This window comes from Triticum urartu, chromosome 1A, assembly GCF_056163025.1.
Source record: "Triticum urartu cultivar PI428250 chromosome 1A, HENAU_Tu73, whole genome shotgun sequence".
In the NCBI taxonomy this organism is placed as follows: domain Eukaryota; kingdom Viridiplantae; phylum Streptophyta; class Magnoliopsida; order Poales; family Poaceae; genus Triticum; species Triticum urartu.
Genome location: NC_141873.1, coordinates 318,251,357 through 318,272,710, shown reverse-complemented (window position 1 = coordinate 318,272,710; position 21,354 = coordinate 318,251,357). Strand labels below are relative to the sequence as shown.

The 21,354-nt window shown below is 41.2% G+C and overlaps 1 protein-coding gene across 1 annotated transcript; it reads left to right on the top strand.

The window, feature by feature from the left end:
- The first annotated feature begins 449 nt into the window (after window positions 1–449).
- On the top strand, window positions 450–6,458 carry LOC125509245 (DEAD-box ATP-dependent RNA helicase 12). The gene is made up of 10 exons (XM_048674179.2): window positions 450–965; window positions 1,490–1,550; window positions 1,643–1,877; window positions 2,712–2,950; window positions 3,450–3,701; window positions 3,785–3,965; window positions 4,995–5,083; window positions 5,626–5,699; window positions 5,809–5,968; window positions 6,064–6,458. Exons 1-9 carry the CDS (start codon window positions 598–600, stop codon window positions 5,885–5,887), a joined length of 1,578 nt encoding a protein of 525 aa, XP_048530136.1. The 5' UTR covers window positions 450–597; the 3' UTR covers window positions 5,888–5,968; window positions 6,064–6,458.
- Window positions 6,459–21,354: the final 14,896 nt, after the last annotated feature.

Sequence of the window (21,354 nt, the reverse complement as noted above, 5' to 3'; positions counted from 1 at the left end):
GCACGCAGACTTATTGGTTGTCGTCGATAAGGTCAAGTCGGTTCCGTTCGGGGAGTGACGGCAGCGAGGCATTGACGGCTCGTTTTGACGACGGTGGTTATCGTTCGATAGTGTCAAAATCTCATTGCATTTTTTATTATGTTTAAGTTGTCTTGTGCTTTTTATTCATAAAAGAAGAGTTGTTTTGCGTTTTTGATAAACTTTGATACTAATATACTCCTTCCGTCTCACAATATAAAAGCATTTTCATACTAATATAGTGTCAAAAATACTCTTATATTATATTATAAGACAGAGGGAGTAGATCTGAATCCTTTTCAAAGAAATAAAGCCTCCAAGATTAAGTTCGAACATCAAGCCCAGGAGACTGATTGAAAATTTCCGAGAAATGGATGCTAACCATGCAGCACCCCCCTCATACAGAAAAATATCCGCCTCCACCCGAGGTCTACATTTCGAAACCGAGCGCTTCTGGATCGGATCCACCGCGTCCAAAAGCCCAAAAGCGAAACCCACGCCCTCCGAAAGGCGCAAACCGTCGGAACCCTAGATCCGTCGCGCCTGGTCGCCCCCAGCTCCAAAACCCTAGATCCCGCCATGCACCACCCGAGGGCCCGGTACCCGCCCGGCTACGACTACGGCGGCGGTGGCGGCGGCCGCGGCGGTAACGGCGGCGGCGGAGGCGGTGGAGGAGGTGGCGGCGGGAACCAAAACTACTACGGCGGCCGAAATCCGCATCCCCAGCACCACGATTACCAGCAGCAGCAGCCGCACGCGCAGAGGAACTCGTTCCCGCAGCAGCAGCAGCAGCAGCACGCGCAGAGGAACTCGTTCTCGCAGCAACAACAGCAGCAGCATCAGCAACAACAGCATCAGCAGTGGCTGCGGCGGGACCAGGCCGCGGCCCAGGCGTCAGGAGAGGGTGCGGCCAGGACGGTGGCGCGACTCGACGCGGTGGACACGAGGTACGGACCATTTATACACAGGTTCCGCATGGCCCATCGCCAAACGCTGCTTATTTCCGATTGATAGGGTTTGTATCGCCCGGATGCGATTGTCTTGTGGTCGCGGAAGTGGGTCGGGTCGGGTGTGGTGGTGGTGGGGGTGGGGTGGGGGAAGAGGAGCTATTTCATGATTAGATCATGTCCTTGAGACAAGGCAGTGCTCTGCTTAAGTTGTATGGCTGCAAGAGGCTTAACTCTTCCTCTGCATACGCTGTTAACTGAATAAGCTGAATAAGCAACTACCCACTGGGTGTATGCAAGCTTATTTGCTCTATTACAATCGATTGCTTCATGGTTGGATGCACTTTATTTATGCAAGTACGCTGCGTTTTCATCTTGGTTCGCCATTGCTAGTGTTCCATACTTCTCTGCAGCATCACATCGATTCATTTGTTTGCCATGCCATATGGAACTGGCCTAGCAATGCTTTGTCTTTAAGGGAATTAGTTGACACCTTTAACGTGATATTCTTTTGGGTGTTCCAGCTCTCAAGATTGGAAGGCACAGTTGAATATTCCAGCTCCAGATACTCGTTTTAGGACAGAGGTGAGTACTAATGACATCATGGAATTTCAGTCTCAGCAAGATGTCAGGTGTACTGATGTTCTATTCTGCAATATGTTTGGTGCTTTACATAGGATGTTACTGCAACGAAAGGCAACGAGTTTGAAGATTATTTTTTGAAACGTGAGCTACTTATGGGAATATATGAGAAGGGATTTGAAAGGCCATCTCCTATTCAAGAAGAAAGCATTCCAATTGCTCTAACTGGAAGTGATATTCTTGCAAGAGCGAAAAACGGCACCGGGAAGACCGCTGCATTTTGCATTCCAGCACTCGAAAAGATTGACCCAGAGAAAAATGCGATACAAGGTGAACTTGCCACTTCTACTGTTTCATTTACAAGAAATCATCTAATCCATACTGTTTCAATTTAATGTTAGCAGTACAATTAACAGTTGGTTGAAAGGTTATCCCAGATTTCTGGTTACGTTGATGTTTTTTATAATGTGCATCCATCTTCACCACATGACCATTTTTGTGACTAGCATTCAAGCCGATGCATTATTTATGCCAAATTGCACACTTCCTGTACGCACATTCAGTAAGTTTAGGCCCTGTTTGTTTGGGCTTTTGCTTCTGCTCTTGCAGCTTTTCCACTTTGGCCAAGAAGCCATAAAATCTCCTAAATAGGTGCTTTTTGAGCTTTTGTGGCTTTTGGAGCTAAATATTGTTATATTGATTCCCCCAAATCCATAAAAGCTCCAAACACACCTATTTAGGAGCTTTTATGGCTTTTTGGTCAAAGTGGAAAAGCTGCAAAAGCAAAAGCCCAAACAAACAGGGCCTAAATCAGTGCGAGCTTCTCAAAAATTGGTGTGTTGATATTATTTTTAACGCATCTACTGGTAGTAATTGCTAAGAGTATTAGGTATGGAGCTCAAGTTTTTGGATATGCAAACTATTTGTGTTCTAGTGTTCTCTGACTGAAATATGAAATCAAACTATAAACTGTGATGCAACAACCGTTTACCTTCTTAGTTGATCCCTTCCTCCCTCCTTCTCGAAGCCTTCGTTAAAGATAATGTTTGTGTGGTGCCAATTTGTGTTCACATTGTATTAAGATAATTGTTATGTTTCCATGTACTTTACTTTACATACTGTTTGTTAACTTGACTCTGTTCTATCCATGGATTTCTTCTTTAGTTGTTATACTGGTACCAACAAGGGAACTAGCTCTGCAGACTTCACAAGTTTGCAAAGAGCTTGGAAAATACCTGAATATTGAAGTTATGGTTAGTACTGGAGGAACCAGCTTGAAGGACGACATTATGCGTTTGTACCAACCTGTTCATTTACTTGCCGGGACACCTGGCCGTATACTAGATCTTACCAAGAAGGGCATTTGTATGCTGAACGAATGTTCAATGCTCATCATGGACGAGGTATCATTAGAGAAACACACAATTCAGATTCTGTTTTTGTTGACCATGTTTACATCACAGTAGTCAAGCCAAGTCAAGTATGTTAATTTTGTTGGGCTATTTATCTTCAATTGATGTCGCTTCTTCTCACTTAATTGACCTCAAGTTATGATACTTTGTTCAAATTGATCTTGAGTCATGTCAATTTAATGTCTAGCATCATATATTGTTAGAGCTGTCTTGGAAAAAGTAAGAACTCTTTCCTGTATCTTCTCTTATTTGTTCTGATGCTGTACATGTTAGTTCCCTTCCTAATGTTGTGCTAAATCAAAATCACACACATTTACTAATCTTCTGGTCCAAATGTTGTCAAATACTGTAGTTTTTTTGTTACTTTGGTTACTTTTTGTTTTTTTAAGGATTATCTTGTACAGATCTCTGGGAAAGTCATTAATGAATGTAACATGTCTGATACTTGTCTTCCAAAAATATAACATGACTTCCTTCCATTGAAATGCAGGCAGACAAGCTGTTAGCTCCTGAGTTTCAGCCTTCCGTGGAGCAACTCATTCGTTACCTTCCAGCTAGTCGGCAACTATTGCTGTTTTCTGCAACCTTTCCTGTAACTGTCAAGGATTTTAAGCAGAAATACCTACCTAGACCCTATGTTATTAATCTGATGGATGAACTAACACTGAAAGGAATCACACAATACTATGCCTTCGTAGAAGAAAGGCAAAAGGTTCATTGTCTGAACACGCTTTTCTCAAAGGTACATGATATGAAAAAACTTGTTATTTGTCGTTTCTTGTACATATTGCGAGACTGAAACATCTCCTTTTTTTTCTCCGCCAGCTTCAAATAAATCAGTCTATTATATTCTGCAACTCTGTTAATAGAGTTGAGCTACTGGCAAAGAAAATCACTGAACTTGGCTATTCGTGCTTCTACATTCATGCTAAAATGTTGCAAGACCACCGAAACCGGGTGTTTCATGATTTTCGGAATGGTGCTTGCAGAAACCTTGTTTGCACAGGTTCTTCTCCACCTTTTGCCTTGATCAAAATTTCCACTATGTTAGGAAATACTCTGAATCATCTGTTATCTTCTCGATTATTCTTGGACCTGAATATCCAGCGAACTTCAGATTTTTAGGCATGGCAATCGAGCATTTTTCATTTCAAGTTGTGTTCGCCGAGGATGGCAAGTTTAGTTGGCGAGCGTGGCAAATCTGCCTCAGTTCATTTTTTGCCAGGAAAATTGCCGTGCTTGCAAACTAAATTTTCCACCCTCGCGCTAATATAAATTGCCATGAAAAACGTTTGATTTGCCATCTATAAAAATTTGAAGTCAGATTTTTAACATTTCTGTTATTCTTTTATGCACTTTCTGATTTCTTCCTAGTTGTCTTCCTATGAATCATTTACTTTCTTTTCACTACGTAAGCATATCTGAGTTCTTTATTATTATATCTCACTGCGGGTAAATCATAATCATTAGGCCTCCGAAGCATGCCCTTGGTGAATTAAAGAAGTTCTGAACACATTAAAGTGAACTTGTAATTTGTTTTTCTCAACTTATCTAGTCTTGAATCAAGACTTTAGACTACTCTTGTAGTCTTTCTTTGCACTAGAACTTGTAATTTGTCTTTTGTCTCTTGTTGTTTAAGAATTTAGCTTTCTCTTGTAGTCTTGTTTGCACTACAAATCTTCTAAATAGACTACCATATATCATCCTCAGTTTACTAACTAGAGTGCTATTAATACTTTCTGCATTTTATCTAAATTGTTGACTTGAGCTTGAAGATGGTTGGAAGGACTAGGTGGGATTATCTGATAGTAGTTATTGCTGAGTTGAGCACACATCAAAGCAATACTTGAATAACTCATTAGCCTGATTTGTATAAATAGAGTTATACTATCTTAATTAAAATGATCTTAGATCTAGTTGTTCTGTACTGCTTCAGTTCTATGATTGTTGATACATGCTAAATGCATCGCTATTTTGCACTTTATTTGTGGGAAATGCTATGAAGAACTTATCTCAAGAAATTATATGATTGCAGATCTTTTTACCAGAGGAATTGACATTCAAGCTGTTAATGTTGTCATTAATTTTGACTTCCCCAAGACTGCTGAAACATATTTGCATAGGGTAAGCTCTTTATTATGCATGGTTTCAGCACAGCAGTTTTATATGTTGCTTCACTCAGTTTTGCAGTATAAAGATTTTTGATGTGTTTTCTGAAGCGAATTGTTTCAATGCATCTGTATCTGATCCAGTAGTTTTTCCTATCTGCTTGGCTCATTTTAAACTATGCTTGGCTAACTTTAGCTGAACACTGGAAAGCTAACTCAGCTGTTCGGCCTCAACTCTTATGTATGCTGGAAATTCCTTCCATTTCTTTGCACTTACACACACACCACCACCATCACCACAACAAAACCTTTTGGAAATTGCTGGAGTCGTTTTACTGATGATACTGACAAAGCATTGTGGTTAATGCCAAAAACATGTCTAGCATGTATTTTCATGTCACCAGTGCTTTATTTGCTAGTGCTTCTCTTTATATATTATTTATTATTTGAACTAATAGGCTTCAGTAGTCTTGAGTTTCTAAACCGGTTGGCGTCCTGGTACTTGTTTATTTATAACTTGATTCATCTAAAAGTTCCACCCCTTTGACATTTTCCTAGGTTGGTCGTTCTGGAAGATTTGGACACCTTGGTTTGGCGGTGAACTTAATCACTTATGAGGACCGTTTCAACATGTAAGGATACTTTGCTAAAGTGGCTTGTTAGGATACTTCGAAACAAAGACAAGTTCTTTTCTACTAATCTACCAAGGTTTCTGAACTGTTTGTTTTCTTCTGTTTGCAGGTATAGGATTGAGCAAGAACTTGGGACAGAAATAAAAACAATACCTCCACAGATTGACCTGGCGGAGTATTGCCAATGATCAGTTTAACAGTTTTAGAAGCATATCTTTTATGAAAACATCATTAGGCAAATATACCAGATGTACATAGCACCTCATCAAGTAAGAACCCAATGCTAGAATGTCGCTTTTTAAAAACTGCATACTTGCATAGTGACTGTTCTGGATGAGGACTGATTCCCATTTCATACACGCAGGGTTTTATTTGGTGCCTTGGTGATGCATCCAAGCTTCTATTTCCATCAGTGGAGCGAGTGTTCTCTGCTGGCACCGGTGCTAATCATTCGACTGTGGAGATGCACATTCGGCTGCTTTGAGATTCAGAACTATTGGCAACCCAAACATTATTTCTTGCTGCATGCATCTGCCCAGGATTGCCTTGCATTTGTTTTCTAGTTTCTGTTCTGGTTGTGTCATGCTGGGATTCTGTTGCTTGAGATTGTACCATCATATTGCGGCATTTTTCTTGTTTTACTTTACTTCATTCTGTTCGTACAAATAGCTATATTTCCTGTACTTGATTCCTTTCGTGTTACTTTCGGCCGTTCTTTGTGTAGACCATTAACCTCAATTATTTTCCTTGTATCCTCAATATTTGTCTTCCTGGTGTTGCAGTTGCACATGCTTCTGTTTAATCCATTATTGCGAAGTCACAATCAAAGCCAATGTTTAAAGTACTAATTCAGAACTTGAAACCCGATGGATTTCAACCAATTTGTTGTTTTTAGGAATTTAATCCTTGTAGGCGTGCCATTAGCATTGAGCAATACTTTTCTATTTAATGAACCAAACAGGTGCAACGTGATACTTATTCTGCTTCACAGCGTCATTCTTGTTTCTTTTAGATGTCATGATGAACGGTTTATTGTATTATGACTTTGGCGATGTTCATAAATTTGCTTTAATCTGACAACAGGAAGTCCTTTTGATAGTGGTCATTTGACTACAACAGAAGGGGTACCTCCAAACCGCCAGGCAATATGAAGAAACTGAAGTAAAAATTGTCACATAAACGGTATAGTGTACAAAGAGTGGGCCCATCACGCCACCATGTGATTGCAACGGGAAGAAATCCTTTCGTAAATAAATAAAGGTGGTTGCTACAAATCATCCGATTGATTTTCTCGGGTCCTAGCCGTGCGATCAAAGGTCGTGTTTAGATCCCTAAATTAGTTGAGGTTCAAATAACCCAAAAGTATCTAAACATAATGGGTTAGTCTGGATTAGTTGGATCTCAGCCATCCGAGCTTATTTGGGTTAGTTTTTTTGGGCCCATTAGAAAAAATAGTAAAAAAAGTTACCCCTTTCATCCAAACAGGGTTCAAAAAATTAAATGATTGAGAAAGAATATTTATTGTCAATCTAACCCTACCATTCAAAGAACTCTTTGGTTAGAGTTAGTTCAAGGTTAGAATTTAACTCTAACCTCTAACTGAGTTAGAGTATCCAAACAGGGCCAAAGCCTTCAGAGACGTGTGATTAGTCAACCTACGCCAGGTCGTTCTCACACGTACAACGCCGCGCGCGGCCTGTCTTCCTCACGTGGCAGCCAACGCCAAAAATCTCCCCACAAACACACGGGATCCCTGAGATAGGGAGGTGAGCTCCGCTAAGCGCCCCTAAACTAGCTCGCAGTCGCAGCCACATGCCATGCTCGCTCGCAGCACCAGGCTCGTCCCCAGCGCCATTCCCTGCCTTGCAGCAAAGTCGTTCCTCACCTTGCAGACGCATTACCGCCACCAGTCATGGCAACGACGAAGACTCCCGGCGTGGCAACAACGCTTCAATGCAACACGGGCTCCTCCCAAGAGCCGCTGGCGCCGGTACATTGAGCCACGGACGACGCTGCATCGAGCCGCCGGCGAGCGATGCGATGGAGCACCGGGCACGAGTGCTGCATCGAAGCACAGGGGAGTCAACGACGAGCTCTTCATTGCAGCTTCATAGCAGGCGATTTGCAGCTCCGCCGCCGGCGCCGAGCGCTTCATTGCAGCTCCGCCGCCAGCGTCGAGCGCTCCATTGTAGCTTCGTAGCGGGCAACTTGCAACTCCATTGCAACTCCGCCGCCGGCGCCGAGCGCTCCATTGCAGCTTCGCTGTCGGCGACTTGCAGCTCCATTGCATCTCCGTCGCGGTGCCGATCGCTCCATTGCAGCTCTGCCGCGGGCGCGCGAGTACTGCATTGGCACATGAGGTTGCAAGGCGGCACGACAACGATGGAAAAGTTGCTGCGACGCATCCCAGCGGCCATGGACGCGTTGCAGCACCGGCGTTCGTCGACCGGCGCCGTGTCGTATCGCTGACAGCGCCTCCCCTGTTCCCTGCTGCTGTGGTGGTGCTTGCCATGTCTCCCCTCCATGGACGCTGCTTTGCAGCTATGCGCCTCCAGCGATGTAGCGGAGGAGCTCCGGCTGCTAGTGCCGACGACCGGCGTCAAACTCTTCCGATTTCCTAGCTGATGTGGTTGTGCTCGTCGTGGCTAATCTCCTCTGACAATGAGGTATGTAAGAAAGAAGAAGAAATGAGTGAAGGAGGAGCTTCATTAGGCTGGTTGTGATGGGAGTATCATATACTAGTATCATGCATATGATACTAGTGTATGATACTACCTCACTAATGAATAGTATCATATATTAGTATCAAGTAGTACTTTATTTATTGTCATGCATGACACATATTAGCATAACATTTATTATGATACGGTATCATGATATGATGCTCAACGCTCTCTTTCTTCATTTAATTCTATAACACCTCATCAAAATTATCTAGTTGGCATGCATGATACTAGTTATGATACTACCATTATGACCAGCCTTAGAGATAGGATAAGATTGGGGCTTACGAGAGAGAAAGGACAGTCAAATGATTTTGAACCTTTTCCATAAATATAAGAGCGTTTAGGTCATTCAAGGAATACCCACGGTGCTTATTTTAGAAGGTAGGGGGTATTATTATTAGGCTCATTTTGGAACAAGGATTGTCGGGGAACAAATGACCCACTTTGGAATAATGGATTATTGGGTTTATAGATGTAGGAAGAAACCTAGGATAGAAATTGATACGTCTTTAATGTATCTATAATTTTGATTGTTCCATGCTATTATATTACCAACCTTGGATGTTTTATATGCATTTATATGTATTTTATATGATTTTTGGAACTAACCTATTAACCTAGAGCTTAGTGCCAGTTTCTGTTTTTTTTCTTGTTTTAGGGTTTCGAAGAAAAGGAATATCAAACGGAGTCCAAACAAAATGAAACCTTCGGAAAATTTATTTTTGTAAAGAAAGCAATACAGGAGACTTGGAGTGCACGTCAGGGGATCAACGAGGAAGCCATGAGGCAGGGGGGCGCGCCCTCCACCCTTGTGGGCCCCTGTGGCTCCCCTGACGTACTTATTCCTCCTATATATACCCATATACCCTAAAACGATCAAGGAGCACAATAGATCGGGAGTTCCACCGCCAGAAGCCTCCGTAGCCACCGAAAACCAATCTAGACCTGCTCCTACACCCTGCCGAAGGGAGCAATCCCTCTCCGGTGGCCATCTTCATCATCCCGGTGCTCTCCATGACGAGGAGGGAGTAGTTCTCCCTCGGGGCTGAGGGTATGTACCAGTAGCTATGTGTTTGACCTCTCTCTCTCTCTCGTGTTCTTGAGGTGATACAATCTTAATGTATCGCGAGCTTTGCTATTATAGTTGGATCTTATGTTTCTTATCCCCCTCTACTCTCTTGTAATGGATTGAGTTTTCTATTTGAAGTTATCTTATTGGATTGAGTCTTTAATGATTTGAGAACACTTGATGTATGTCCTGCCGTGCGTATCTGTGGTGACAATGGGATATCACGTGATTCACTTGATGTATGCTTTGGTGACCAACTTGCGGGCTCCGCCCATGAACTTATGCATAGGGGTTGGCACACGTTTTCATTGTGATTCTCCGGTAGAAACTTTGGGGCACTCTTTGAGGTTCTATGTGTTGGTTGAATAGATGAATCTGAGATTATGTGATGCATATCGTATAATCATACCCACGGATACTTGAGGTGACATTGGAGTACCTAGGTGACATTAGGGTTTTGGTTGATTTGTGTCTTAAGGTGTTATTCTAGTACGAACTCTAGGGCTGTTTGTGACACTTATAGGAATAGCCCAACGGATTGATTGGAAAGAATAACTTTGAGGTGGTTTCGTACCCTACCATAATCTCTTCATTTGTTCTCCGCTATTAGTGACTTTGGAGTGACTCTTTGTTGCATGTTGAGGGATAGTTATGTGATCCAATTATGTTATTATTGTTGAGAGAACTTGCACTAGTGAAAGTATGAACCCTAGGCCTTGTTTCCTAGCATTGCAATACCGTTTGTGCTCACTTTTATCATTAGTTACCTTGCTGTTTTTATATTTTCAGATTACAAAAGCCTATATCTACTATCCATATACCACTTGTATCTACATCTCTTTGCCGAACTAGTGCACCTATACAATTTATCGTTGTATTGGGTGTGTTGGGGACACAAGAGACTCTTTGTTATTTGGTTGCAGGGTTGCTTGAGAGAGACCATCTTCATCCTACGCCTCCTACAGATTGATAAACCTTAGGTCATCCACTTGAGGGAAATTTTCTACTGTCCTACAAACCTCTGCACTTGGAGGCCCAACAACGTCTACAAGAAGAAGGTTGTGTAGTAGACATCAAGCTCTTTTCTGGCGCCGTTGCCGGGGAGGCTAGGTAAGCGGCACTAACACCCCGTCACTAAGCTCTTTTCTGGCGCCGTTGCCGGGGAGGTTAGCGCTTGAAGGTATATCTTTAGATCTTGCAATCGAGTCTTTTAGTTTCTTGCTTTAGCACTAGTTTAGTTTATACAAGAAAACTAAAAAATGGAATTGAGTTTGTCTCATACGCTTCACCTTTTTAATATCTTTCGTGAGTATGATGGAAAAGAAAATTGTGCTCAAATGCTAGAAAAAGAATGCATTAAAATGTTTGGCACTAAATCTTTGAATGATGAGCATGATTGCAATGTTGTTAGTATGAACTCCTTGAATATCCATGGTACCAATGATGATTGCACTAGTTACGATGAAAATGTCTCCTATAAATATGTTAATTATTGTGGAGTGCATTGGGTTTGTAAGTATACACCAAATAGGGAAGATAGATATTGCAAGAAGCATAAGTACTTGCAAGAAAGGCTAGATGATTGTGCTGAAAATTTAAATTTTCTTGGCCGTACTTGTGGACTTTGCAATGAACATGATCATTTAGCTATCCGATGCAAATTGTTTCATGATCTAATCGTGTCCAAAAATTATGATGACTTGATTTCCCTTGCACATTATAATGAACTAAGTTTGCTTATGGGTTACGAAGAAATGAAATGTATAACTAAGCATCTTTCAGAATTTGCCCGTTATAAACTTCTTGGTTTTGATCTAGAGGAAATTTAGATGTATTGCGCGGTGAATTGCATTGAAAATCCTTATATTGCCAATTACATAAAGGAAAGAAAACAAATAGAAGATGAAGAGAATACTAATGAAAGGGAAGAAACTTCCCAATATTCTCCTATTATTTCTTATGATGAATCAGGTAACGAGGAGGAGCCTTCTATTCAGCCAATCTCATTAATAAGGAGCTCCAAAAAGAGGATTGAACCCACACATGATGTGGTGAAGAAGAAGAAAAGAAAAAGGAAGAGAGGTAAAAAGATATCTCCCCCAAATAATGCTGCTCCTATTACTATTGTGCCTCATGAAAATATAATTGTGAAAGATAATGATACTTCTTATGATCTTGAAAATCTTTTTGGCACTTGCTTGGAAGAATATGATAATTGCTATACTATTGGTGCTATCCATACTATTAATGATGAGAGTGATTATGCTTATGATATGAAAAAGGCCAAGCTTGGGGATGCTATGTTTGATGAAGATGTTGTTTTTGAGAATATATTTGCTGCAATTAATGTTTGTCCCAAGCTTGGGGATGCTACGTTTAATGAAGATGATATTTTTAGTCTCCCAAGTTTTGATATGCAAATCTATAATGATGATAGCATGCCTCCTACTTATGATGATTATTGTGATGATACTTATGCTATAAAAAGTAGTGAGGATTATATTTATAAAACTTGTCATGATTATGTTACCCCTTTTATGAACATTACTCTTTTAATGTGGAAACAATTTATAGTATTCAAGTCTCTTATGATACTCCCACTATCCTGAATGAGAAGAATTTTGCTTATGTGGAGAGTAATAAAAATTCTATGCTTGTAGATCATGAAAAGAATGCTTTAGGTGCTGGTTATATTGTTGAATTCATTCATGATTCTACTGAAAATTATTATGAGGGAGGAATATATGCTTGTAAGAATTGCAATAATATCAAGTTTCCTCTCTATGTGCTTAAAGTTTTGAAGTTATGCTTGTTTTACCTTCCTATGCAAGTTGATTCTTGTTCCCACAAGTTGTTTGCTCACAAAATCCCTATGTATAGGAAGTGGGTTAGACTTAAATGTGCTATTAATATTCTTCATGATGCTCTCTTTATGTTATAATTCTTATCTTTTATGTGAGCATCGTTGAAATTATCATGCCTAGCTAGGGGCGTTAAATGATAGCGCTTGTTGGGAGTCAACCCAACTTTTTTTTATTCCTTGCTTTTTGTTTCTGTTTTGTAATAAATAATCCATATAGCTTGTGTTTAGATGTGGTTTTGTGTTTGAATTAGTGTTTGTGCCAAGTAGAACCTTTGGGAAGACTTGGGTGAAGTCTTTATGATCATGCTGTAAAAAACAGAAACTTTAGCGCTCACGAGAGTTGCTGCCATTTTTTATTGGAAAGTGCTATTTAGTTAATTATTTTTGCAGATGATTAATAGACAAATTCCTCACGTCCAGAAATTTATTTGAGAATTTTATGAGTTCCAGAAGTTGCATTAGTTACAGATTACCACAGACTGTTCTGTTTTTGACAGATTCTGTTTTTCATGTGTTGTTTACTTATTTTGATGAATCTATGGCTAGTAAAAGAGTTTATAAACCATAGAGAAGTTGGAATAAAGTAGGCTTAATACCAATATAAATAAATAATGAGTTCATTACAGTACCTCGAAGTGGTGTTTTGCTTTCTTTCGCTAACGGAGCTCACGAGTTTTCTATTAAGTTTTGTGTTGTGAAGTTTTCAAGTTTTGGGTGAAGATTCGATGGACTATGGAATAAGGAGTGGCAAGAGCCTAAGCTTGGGGATGCCCAAGGCACCCCCAAGGTAATATTCAAGGACAACCAAAAGCCTTAGCCCGGGGATGCCCCGGAAGGCATCCCCTTTTTCGTCTTCGTTCATCGGTAACTTTACTTGGAGCTATATTTTTATTCACCACATGATATGTGTTTTGCTTGGAGAGTCAATTTATTTTGTTAAGATTTGCTTGCTGTTTGAATAAAATCCCAATATGTGAAATTCTTAAATGTTAGAGAGTCTTCATATAGTTGCATAATCGTTCGACTACTCATTGATCTTCACTTATATCTTTCAAAGTAGTTTGTCATTTGCTCTAGTGCTTCACTTATATATTTTTAGAGCACGTCGATTGATTTATTTTATAGAAATAGATGAACTCTCGTGCTTCACTTATATTATTTTGAGAGTCTTTAGAACAGCATGGTAGTTTGCTTTGGTTATGAAACTAGTCCTAATATGATGGGCATCCAAGCGGGATATAATAAAAACTTTCATATAAAGTGCATTGAATACTATGAGAAGTTTGATTCTTTATGATTATTTTGAGATATGAAGATGGTGATATTAGAGTCATGCTAGTTGAGTAGTTGTGAATTTCAAAGATACTTGTGTTAAAGTTTGTGGTTCCTGTAGCATGCACGTATGGTGAACCGTTATGTGATGAAGTCGGAGTATGATTTATTTATTGAGTGTCCTCCTTATGAGTGGCGGTCGGGGACGAGCGATGGTCTTTTCCTACCAATCTATCCCCCTAGGAGCATGCGCGTAGTACTTTGTTTCGATAACTAATAGATTTTTGCAATAAGTATGTGAGTTCCTTATGACTAATGTTGAGTCCATGGATTATACGCACTCTCCCCCTTCCACCATTGCTAGCCTCTCTAATACCGTGCACCTTTCGCCAGTATCATAAACCCACCATATACCTTCCTCAAAACAGCCACCATATCTACCTATTATGGCATTTCCATAGCCATTCCGAGATATATTTCCATGCAACTTTCCACCGTTCTGTTTATTATGACACGATCCATCATTGTCATATTGCTATGCATGATCATGTAGTTGACACTGTATTTGTGGCAAAGCCATCGTAGATAATTCTTTCATACATGTCACTCATGAGTCATTGCACATCCCGGTACACCGCCAGAGGCATCCATATAGAGTCATATCTTGTTCTAAGTATCGAGTTGTAATTCTTGAGTTGTAAGTAAATAAAAGTGTGATGATCATCATTATTAGAGCATTGTCCCATGTGAGGAAAGGATGATGGAGACTATGATTCCCCCACAAGTCGGGATGAGACTCCGGACTAAAAAAAGAGGCCATAAAAAAAGAGAAAAGCCCCCCCCCCCAAAAAAAAGAGGCCATAAAAAGAGAAAATGCCCAAATAAAAAAAGAGAAAAAGAGAGAAGGGGCAATGTTACTATCCTTTTTACCACACTTGTGATTTAAAGTAGCACCATGATCTTCATGATAGAGAGTCTCCTATGTTGTCACTTTCATATACTAGTGGGAATTTCACATTATAGAACTTGGCTTGTATATTCCAATGATGGGCTTCCTCAAAATGCCCTAGGTCTTCGTGAGCAAGCAAGTTGGATGCACACCCACTAGTTTCTTTTGTTGAGCTTTCATACACTTATAGCTCTAGTGCATCCATTGCATGGCAATCCCTACTCACTCACATTGATATCTATTGATGGGCATCTCCATAGCCCGTTGATACGCCTAGTTGATGTGAGACTATCTTCTCCTTTTTGTCTTCTCCACAACCACCATTCTATTCCACCTATAGTGCTATGTCCATGGCTCACGCTCATGTATTGCGTGAAGATTGAAAAAGTTTGAGAACATCAAAAGTATGAAACAATTGCTTGGCTTGTCATCGGGGTTGTGCATGATTTAAATATTTTGTGTGGTGAAGATAGAGCATAGCTAGACTATATGATTTTGTAGGGATAACTTTCTTTGGCCATGTTATTTTGAGAAGACATAATTACTTGGTAAGTATGCTTGAAGTATTATTATTTTTATGTCAATATTAAACTTTTGTCTTGAATCTTATGGATCTGAATATTATTGCCACAATGAAGAGAATTACTTAGAGAAATATGTTAGGTAGAATTCCACATTAAAAATTATGTTTTTATCATTTACCTACTTGAGGACGAGCAGGAATTAAGCTTGGGGATGCTGATACGTCTCCAACGTATCTATAATTTTTGATCGTTCCATGCTATTATATTATCAACCTTGGATGTTTTATATGCATTTATATGCTATTTTATATGATTTTTGGGACTAACCTATTAACCTAGAGCCCAGTGCCAGTTTCTGTTTTTTCCTTGTTTTAGGGTTTCGAAGAAAAGGAATATCAAACGGAGTCCAAACGAAATAAAACCTTCGGAAAAGTTATTTTTGGAAAGAAAGCAACACAAGAGACTTGGAGTGCACGTCAGGGGATCAACGAGGAAGCCACGAGGCAGGGGGCGCGCCCTCCACCCTCGTGGGCCCCTCATGGCTCCCCCGACGTACTTCGTCCTCCTATATATACCCATATACCCTAAAACGATCGAGGAGCACAATAGATCGGGAGTTCCGCCGCCAGAAGCCTCCGTAGCCACCGAAAACCAATCTAGACCCGTTCCGGCACCCTGCCAGAGGGGGAAATCCCTCTCCGGTGGCCATCTTCATCATCCCGGTGCACTCCATGACGAGGAGGGAGTAGTTCTCCCTCGGGGCTGAGGGTATGTACCAGTAGATATGTGTTTGATCTCTCTCTCTCTCTCTCATGTTCTCGAGGTGATACGATCTTGATGTATCGCGAGCTTTGCTATTATAGTTGGATCTTATGTTTCTTCTCCCCCTCTACTCTCTTGTAATGGATTGAGTTTTCCCTTTAAAGTTATCTTATCGGATTGAGTCTTTAATGATTTGAGAACACTTGATGTATGTCCTGCCGTGCGTATCTGTGGTGACAATGGGATATCACGTGATTCACTTGATGTATGTTTTGGTGACCAACTTGCGGGTTCTGCCCATGAACTTATGCATAGGGGTTGGCACACATTTTCGTCGTGATTCTCCGGTAGAAACTTTGGGGCACTCTTTGAGGTTCTATGTGTTGGTTGAATAGATGAATCTGAGATTGTGTGATGCATATCGTATAATCATACCCACGGATACTTGAGGTGACATTGGAGTATCTAGGTGACATTAGGGTTTTGGTTGATTTGTGTCTTAAGGTGTTATTCTAGTACGAACTCTAGGGCTGTTTGTGACACTTATAGGAATAGCCCAACAGATTGATTGGAAGAATAACTTTGAGGTGGTTTCGTACCCTACCATAATCTCTTCGTTTGTTCTCCGCTATTAGTGACTTTGGAGTGACTCTTTGTGTTGGGGAACGTAGTAATTTCAAAAAAATTCCTACGCACACGCAAGATCATGGTGATGCATAGAAACGACGGGAGAGTGTGATCTACGTACCCTTGTAGACCGACATCGGAAGCGTTATATCAACGCGGTTGATGTAGTCGTACGTCTTCACGATCCGACCGATCCAAGCACCGAAACTACGGCACCTCCGAGTTTCAGCACACGTTCAGCTCGATGACGATCCCCGGACTCCGATCCAGCAAAGTGTCGGGGAAGAGTTCCGTCAGCACGACGGCGTGATGACGATCTTGATGTTCAACTGTCGCAGGGCTTCGCCTAAGCACCACTACAGTATTATCGAGGATTATGGTGGAAGGGGGCACCGCACACGGCTAAGAAAACGATCACGTGGATCAACTTGTGTGTCTAGGGGTGCCCCCTGCCTCCGTATATAAAGGAGCCAAGGGGGGGGGGTGCGGCCGGCCCTAGTAGGAGGCGCGCAGGAGGAGTCCTACTCCTACCGGGAGTAGGACTCCCCTCCCTTTCCTTGTCCAAGTAGGAGAGGGGGAAGGAAGGGAGAGAGGAGAGGAAGGAAAGGGGGGGCGCCGCCCCTCCCTCCTTGTCCAATTCGGACTAGGGGGAGAGGGGGCGCGCGGCCTGCCCTCGCAGCCCCTCCTCTTCTCCACTTTAGGCCCATGAGGCCCATTAACCCCCCGGGGGGTTCCGGTAACCCCCCGGTACTCCGGTTTTATCCGAAACTTCCCTGGAACACTTCCGGTGTTCGAATATAGCCATCCAATATATCAATCTTTATGTCTCGACCATTTCGAGACTCCTCGTTATGTCCGCGATCATATCCGGGACTCCGAACCAACTTTGGTACATCAAAACTCATAAACTCATAATATAACTGTCATCGAAACCTTAAGCGTGCGGACCCTACGGGTTCGAGAACAATGTAGACATGACCGAGACATGTCTCCGGTCAATAACCAATAGCGGAACCTGGATGCTCATATTGGCTCCCACATATTCTATGAAGATCTTTATCGGTCAGACCGCATAACAACATACGTTGTTCCCTTTGTCATCGGTATGTTACTTGCCCGAGATTCGATCGTCGGTATATCAATACCTAGTTCAATCTCATTACCGGCAAGTCTCTTTACTCGTTCCGTAATACATCATCTCGCAACTAACTCATTTAGTTGCATTGCTTGCAAGGCTTAGGTGATGTGCATTACCGAGAGGGCCCAGAGATACCTCTCCGACAATCGGAGTGACAAATCCTAATCTCGAAATACGTCAACCCAACATGTACCTTTGGAGACACCTGTAGAGCTCCTTTATAATCACCCAGTTACGTTGTGACGTTTGGTAGCACACAAAGTATTCCTCCGGTAAACGGGAGTTGCATAATCTCATAGTCATAGGAACATGTATAAGTCATGAAGAAAGCAACTGCAACATACTAAACGATCGAGTGCTAAGCTAACGGAATAGGTCAAGTCAATCACATCATTCTCCTAATGATGTGATCCCGTTAATCAAATAACAACTCTTTGTCTATGGTTAGGAAACATAACCATCTTTGATTAACGAGCTAGTCAAGTAGAGGCATACTAGTGACACTCTGTTTGTCTATGTATTCACACATGTATTATGTTTCCGGTTAATACAATTCTAGCATGAATAATAAACATTTATCATGAAATAAGGAAATAAATAATAACTTTATTATTGCCTCTAGGGCATATTTCCTTCAGTCTCCCACTTGCACTAGAGTCAATAATCTTGATTACACAGTAATGATTCTAACACCCATGGAGCTTTGGTGCTAATCATGTTTTGCTCGTGGAAGAGGCTTAGTCAATGGGTCTGCAACATTCAGATCCGTATGTATCTTGCAAATCTCTATGTCTCCCACCTGGACTAGATCCCGGATGAAATTGAAGCGTCTCTTGATGTGCTTAGTTCTCTTGTGAAATCTGGATTCCTTTGCCAAGGCAATTGCACCAGTATTGTCACAAAAGATTTTTATTGGACCCGATGCACTAGGTATGACACCTAGATCGGATATGAACTCCTTCATCCAGACTCCTTCATTTGCTGCTTCCGAAGCAGCTATGTACTCCGCTTCACATGTAGATCCCGCCACAACGCTTTGTTTAGAACTGCACCAACTGACAGCTCCACCGTTTAATGTAAATACGTATCCGGTTTGCGATTTAGAATCGTCCGGATCAGTGTCAAAGCTTGCATCAACGTAACCATTTACGATGAGCTCTTTTTCACCTCCATATATGAGAAACATATCCTTAGTCCTTTTCAGGTATTTCAGGATGTTCTTGACCACTGTCAAGTGATCCACTCCTGGATTACTTTGGTACCTCCCTGCTAGACTTATAGCAAGACACACATCAGGTCTGGTACACAGCATTGCATACATGATAGAGCCTATGGATGAAGCATAGGGAACATCTTTCATTTTCTCTCTATCTTCTGCATTGGTGGGGCATTGAGTCTTACTCAATTTCACACCTTGTAACACAGGCAAGAATCCTTTCTTTGCTTAATCCATTTTGAACTTTTTGAAAACTTTGTCAAGGTATGTGCTTTGTGAAAGTCCAATTAAGCGTCTTGATCTATCTCTATAGATCTTAATGCCTAATATGTAAGCAGCTTCACTGAGGTCTTTCATTGAAAAACTCTTATTCAAGTATCCCTTTATGCTATCCAGAAATTCTATATCATTTCCGATTAGTAATATGGCATCTACATATAATATCAGAAATGCTACAGAGCTCCCACTCACTTTCTTGTAAATACAGGCTTCTCCAAAAGTCTATACAAAACCAAATGCTTTGATCACACTATCAAAGCGTTTATTCCAACTCCGAGAGGCTTGCACTAGTCCATAAATGGATCGCTGGAGCTTGCACACTTTGTTAGCTCCCTTTGGATCGACAAAACGTTCCGGCTGCATCATATACAACTCTTCTTCCAGAAATCCATTTAGGAATGCAGTTTTGACATCCATCTACCAAATTTCATAATCATAAAATGCGGCAATTGCTAACATGTTTCGGACAGACTTAAGCATCGCTACGGGTGAGAAGGTCTCATCGTAGTCAATCCCTTGAACTTGTCGAAAACCTTTTGCGACAAGTCGAGCTTTGTAGACAGTAACATTACCATCAGCGTCAGTCTTCTTCTTGAAGATCCATTTATTCTCAATTGCTTGCCGATCACTGGGCAAGTTAACCAAAGTCCATACTTTGTTTTCATACATGGATCCCATCTCAGATTTCATGGCTTCGAGCCATTTTGTGGAATCTGGGCTCACCATCGCTTCTTCATAGTTCGTAGGTTCACCATGATCTAGTAGCATGACTTCCAGAATAGGATTACCGTACCACTCTGGTGCGGATCTTACTCTGGTTGATCTATGAGGTTCAGTAGTAACTTGTTCTGAAGTTTCATGATCATTATCATTAGCTTCCTCACTAATTGGTGTAGGTGTCACAGAAACCTGTTTCTGCGATGTACTACTTTCCAATAAGGGAGCAGGTACAGTTACCTCATCAAGTTCTACTTTCCTCCCACTCACTTCTTTCGAGAGAAACTCCTTCTCCAGAAAGGATCCATTCTTAGCGACAAATGTCTTGCCTTCGGATCTGTGATAGAAGGTGTACCCAATAGTCTCTTTTGGGTATCCTATGAAGACACATTTCTCTGATTTGGATTCGAGCTTATTAGGTTGAAGTTTCTTCACATAAGCATCGCAACCCCAAACTTTTAGAAACGACAACTTTGGTTTCTTGCCAAACCACAGTTCATAAGGCGCCGTCTCAACGGATTTTGATGGTGCCCTATTTAACGTGAATGCGGCTGTCTCTAGAGCATAACCCCAAAACGATAGCGGTAAATCTGTAAGAGACATCATAGATCGCACCATATCAAGTAAAGTACGATTACGATGTTCGGACACACCATTACGCTGTGGTGTTCCAGGTGGCGTGAGTTGCAAAACTATTCCGCATTGTTTCAAATGTAGACCAAACTCGTAACTCAAATATTCTCCTCCATGATCAGATCGTAGAAACTTTATTTTCTTGTTACGATGATTTTCAACTTCACTCTGAAATTCTTTGAACTTTTCAAATGTTTCAGACTTATGTTTCATTAAGTAGATATACCCATATCTGCTTAAATCATCCGTGAAGGTGAGAAAATAATGATATCCGCCACAAGCTTCAACATTCATTGGACCACATACATCTGTATGTATGATTTCCAACAAATCTGTTGCTCTCTCCATAGTACCGGAGAACGGTGTTTTAGTCATCTTTCCCATGAGGCACGGTTCGCAAGTACCAAGTGATTCATAATCAAGTGGTTCCAAAACTCCATCAGTATGGAGTTTCTTCATGCGTTTTACACCGATATGACCTAAACAGCAGTGCCACAAATAAGTTGCACTATCATTATCAACTCTGCATCTTTTGGCTTCAACATTATGAATATGTGTATCACTACTATCGACATTCATCAAAAATAGACCACTCTTCAAGGGTGCATGACCATAAAAGATATTACTCATATAAATAGAACAACCATTATTCTCTGATTTAAATGAATAACCGTCTCGCATCAAACAAGATCCAGATATAATGTTCATGCTCAACGCTGGCACCAAATAACAATTATTTAGGTCTAATACTAATCCCGATGGTAGAAGTAGAGGTAGCATGCCGACCGCGATCGCATCGACTTTGGAACCATTTCCCACGCGCATCGTCACCTCGTCCTTCGCCAGTGTTCTCTTAATCCGTAGTCCCTGTTTCGAGTTG

Excerpts from the sequence above, each read along its gene's own strand:
- LOC125509245 (XM_048674179.2), top strand. The coding sequence starts at position 598 with ATGCACCACCCGAGGGCCCGGTACCCGCCCGGCTACGACTACGGCGGC. Across the intron at positions 1,551-1,642 it reads ATACTCGTTTTAGGACAGAG|GATGTTACTGCAACGAAAGG; the intron begins GTGAGTACTAAT and ends TGCTTTACATAG. Across the intron at positions 5,084-5,625 it reads CTGAAACATATTTGCATAGG|GTTGGTCGTTCTGGAAGATT; the intron begins GTAAGCTCTTTA and ends ACATTTTCCTAG.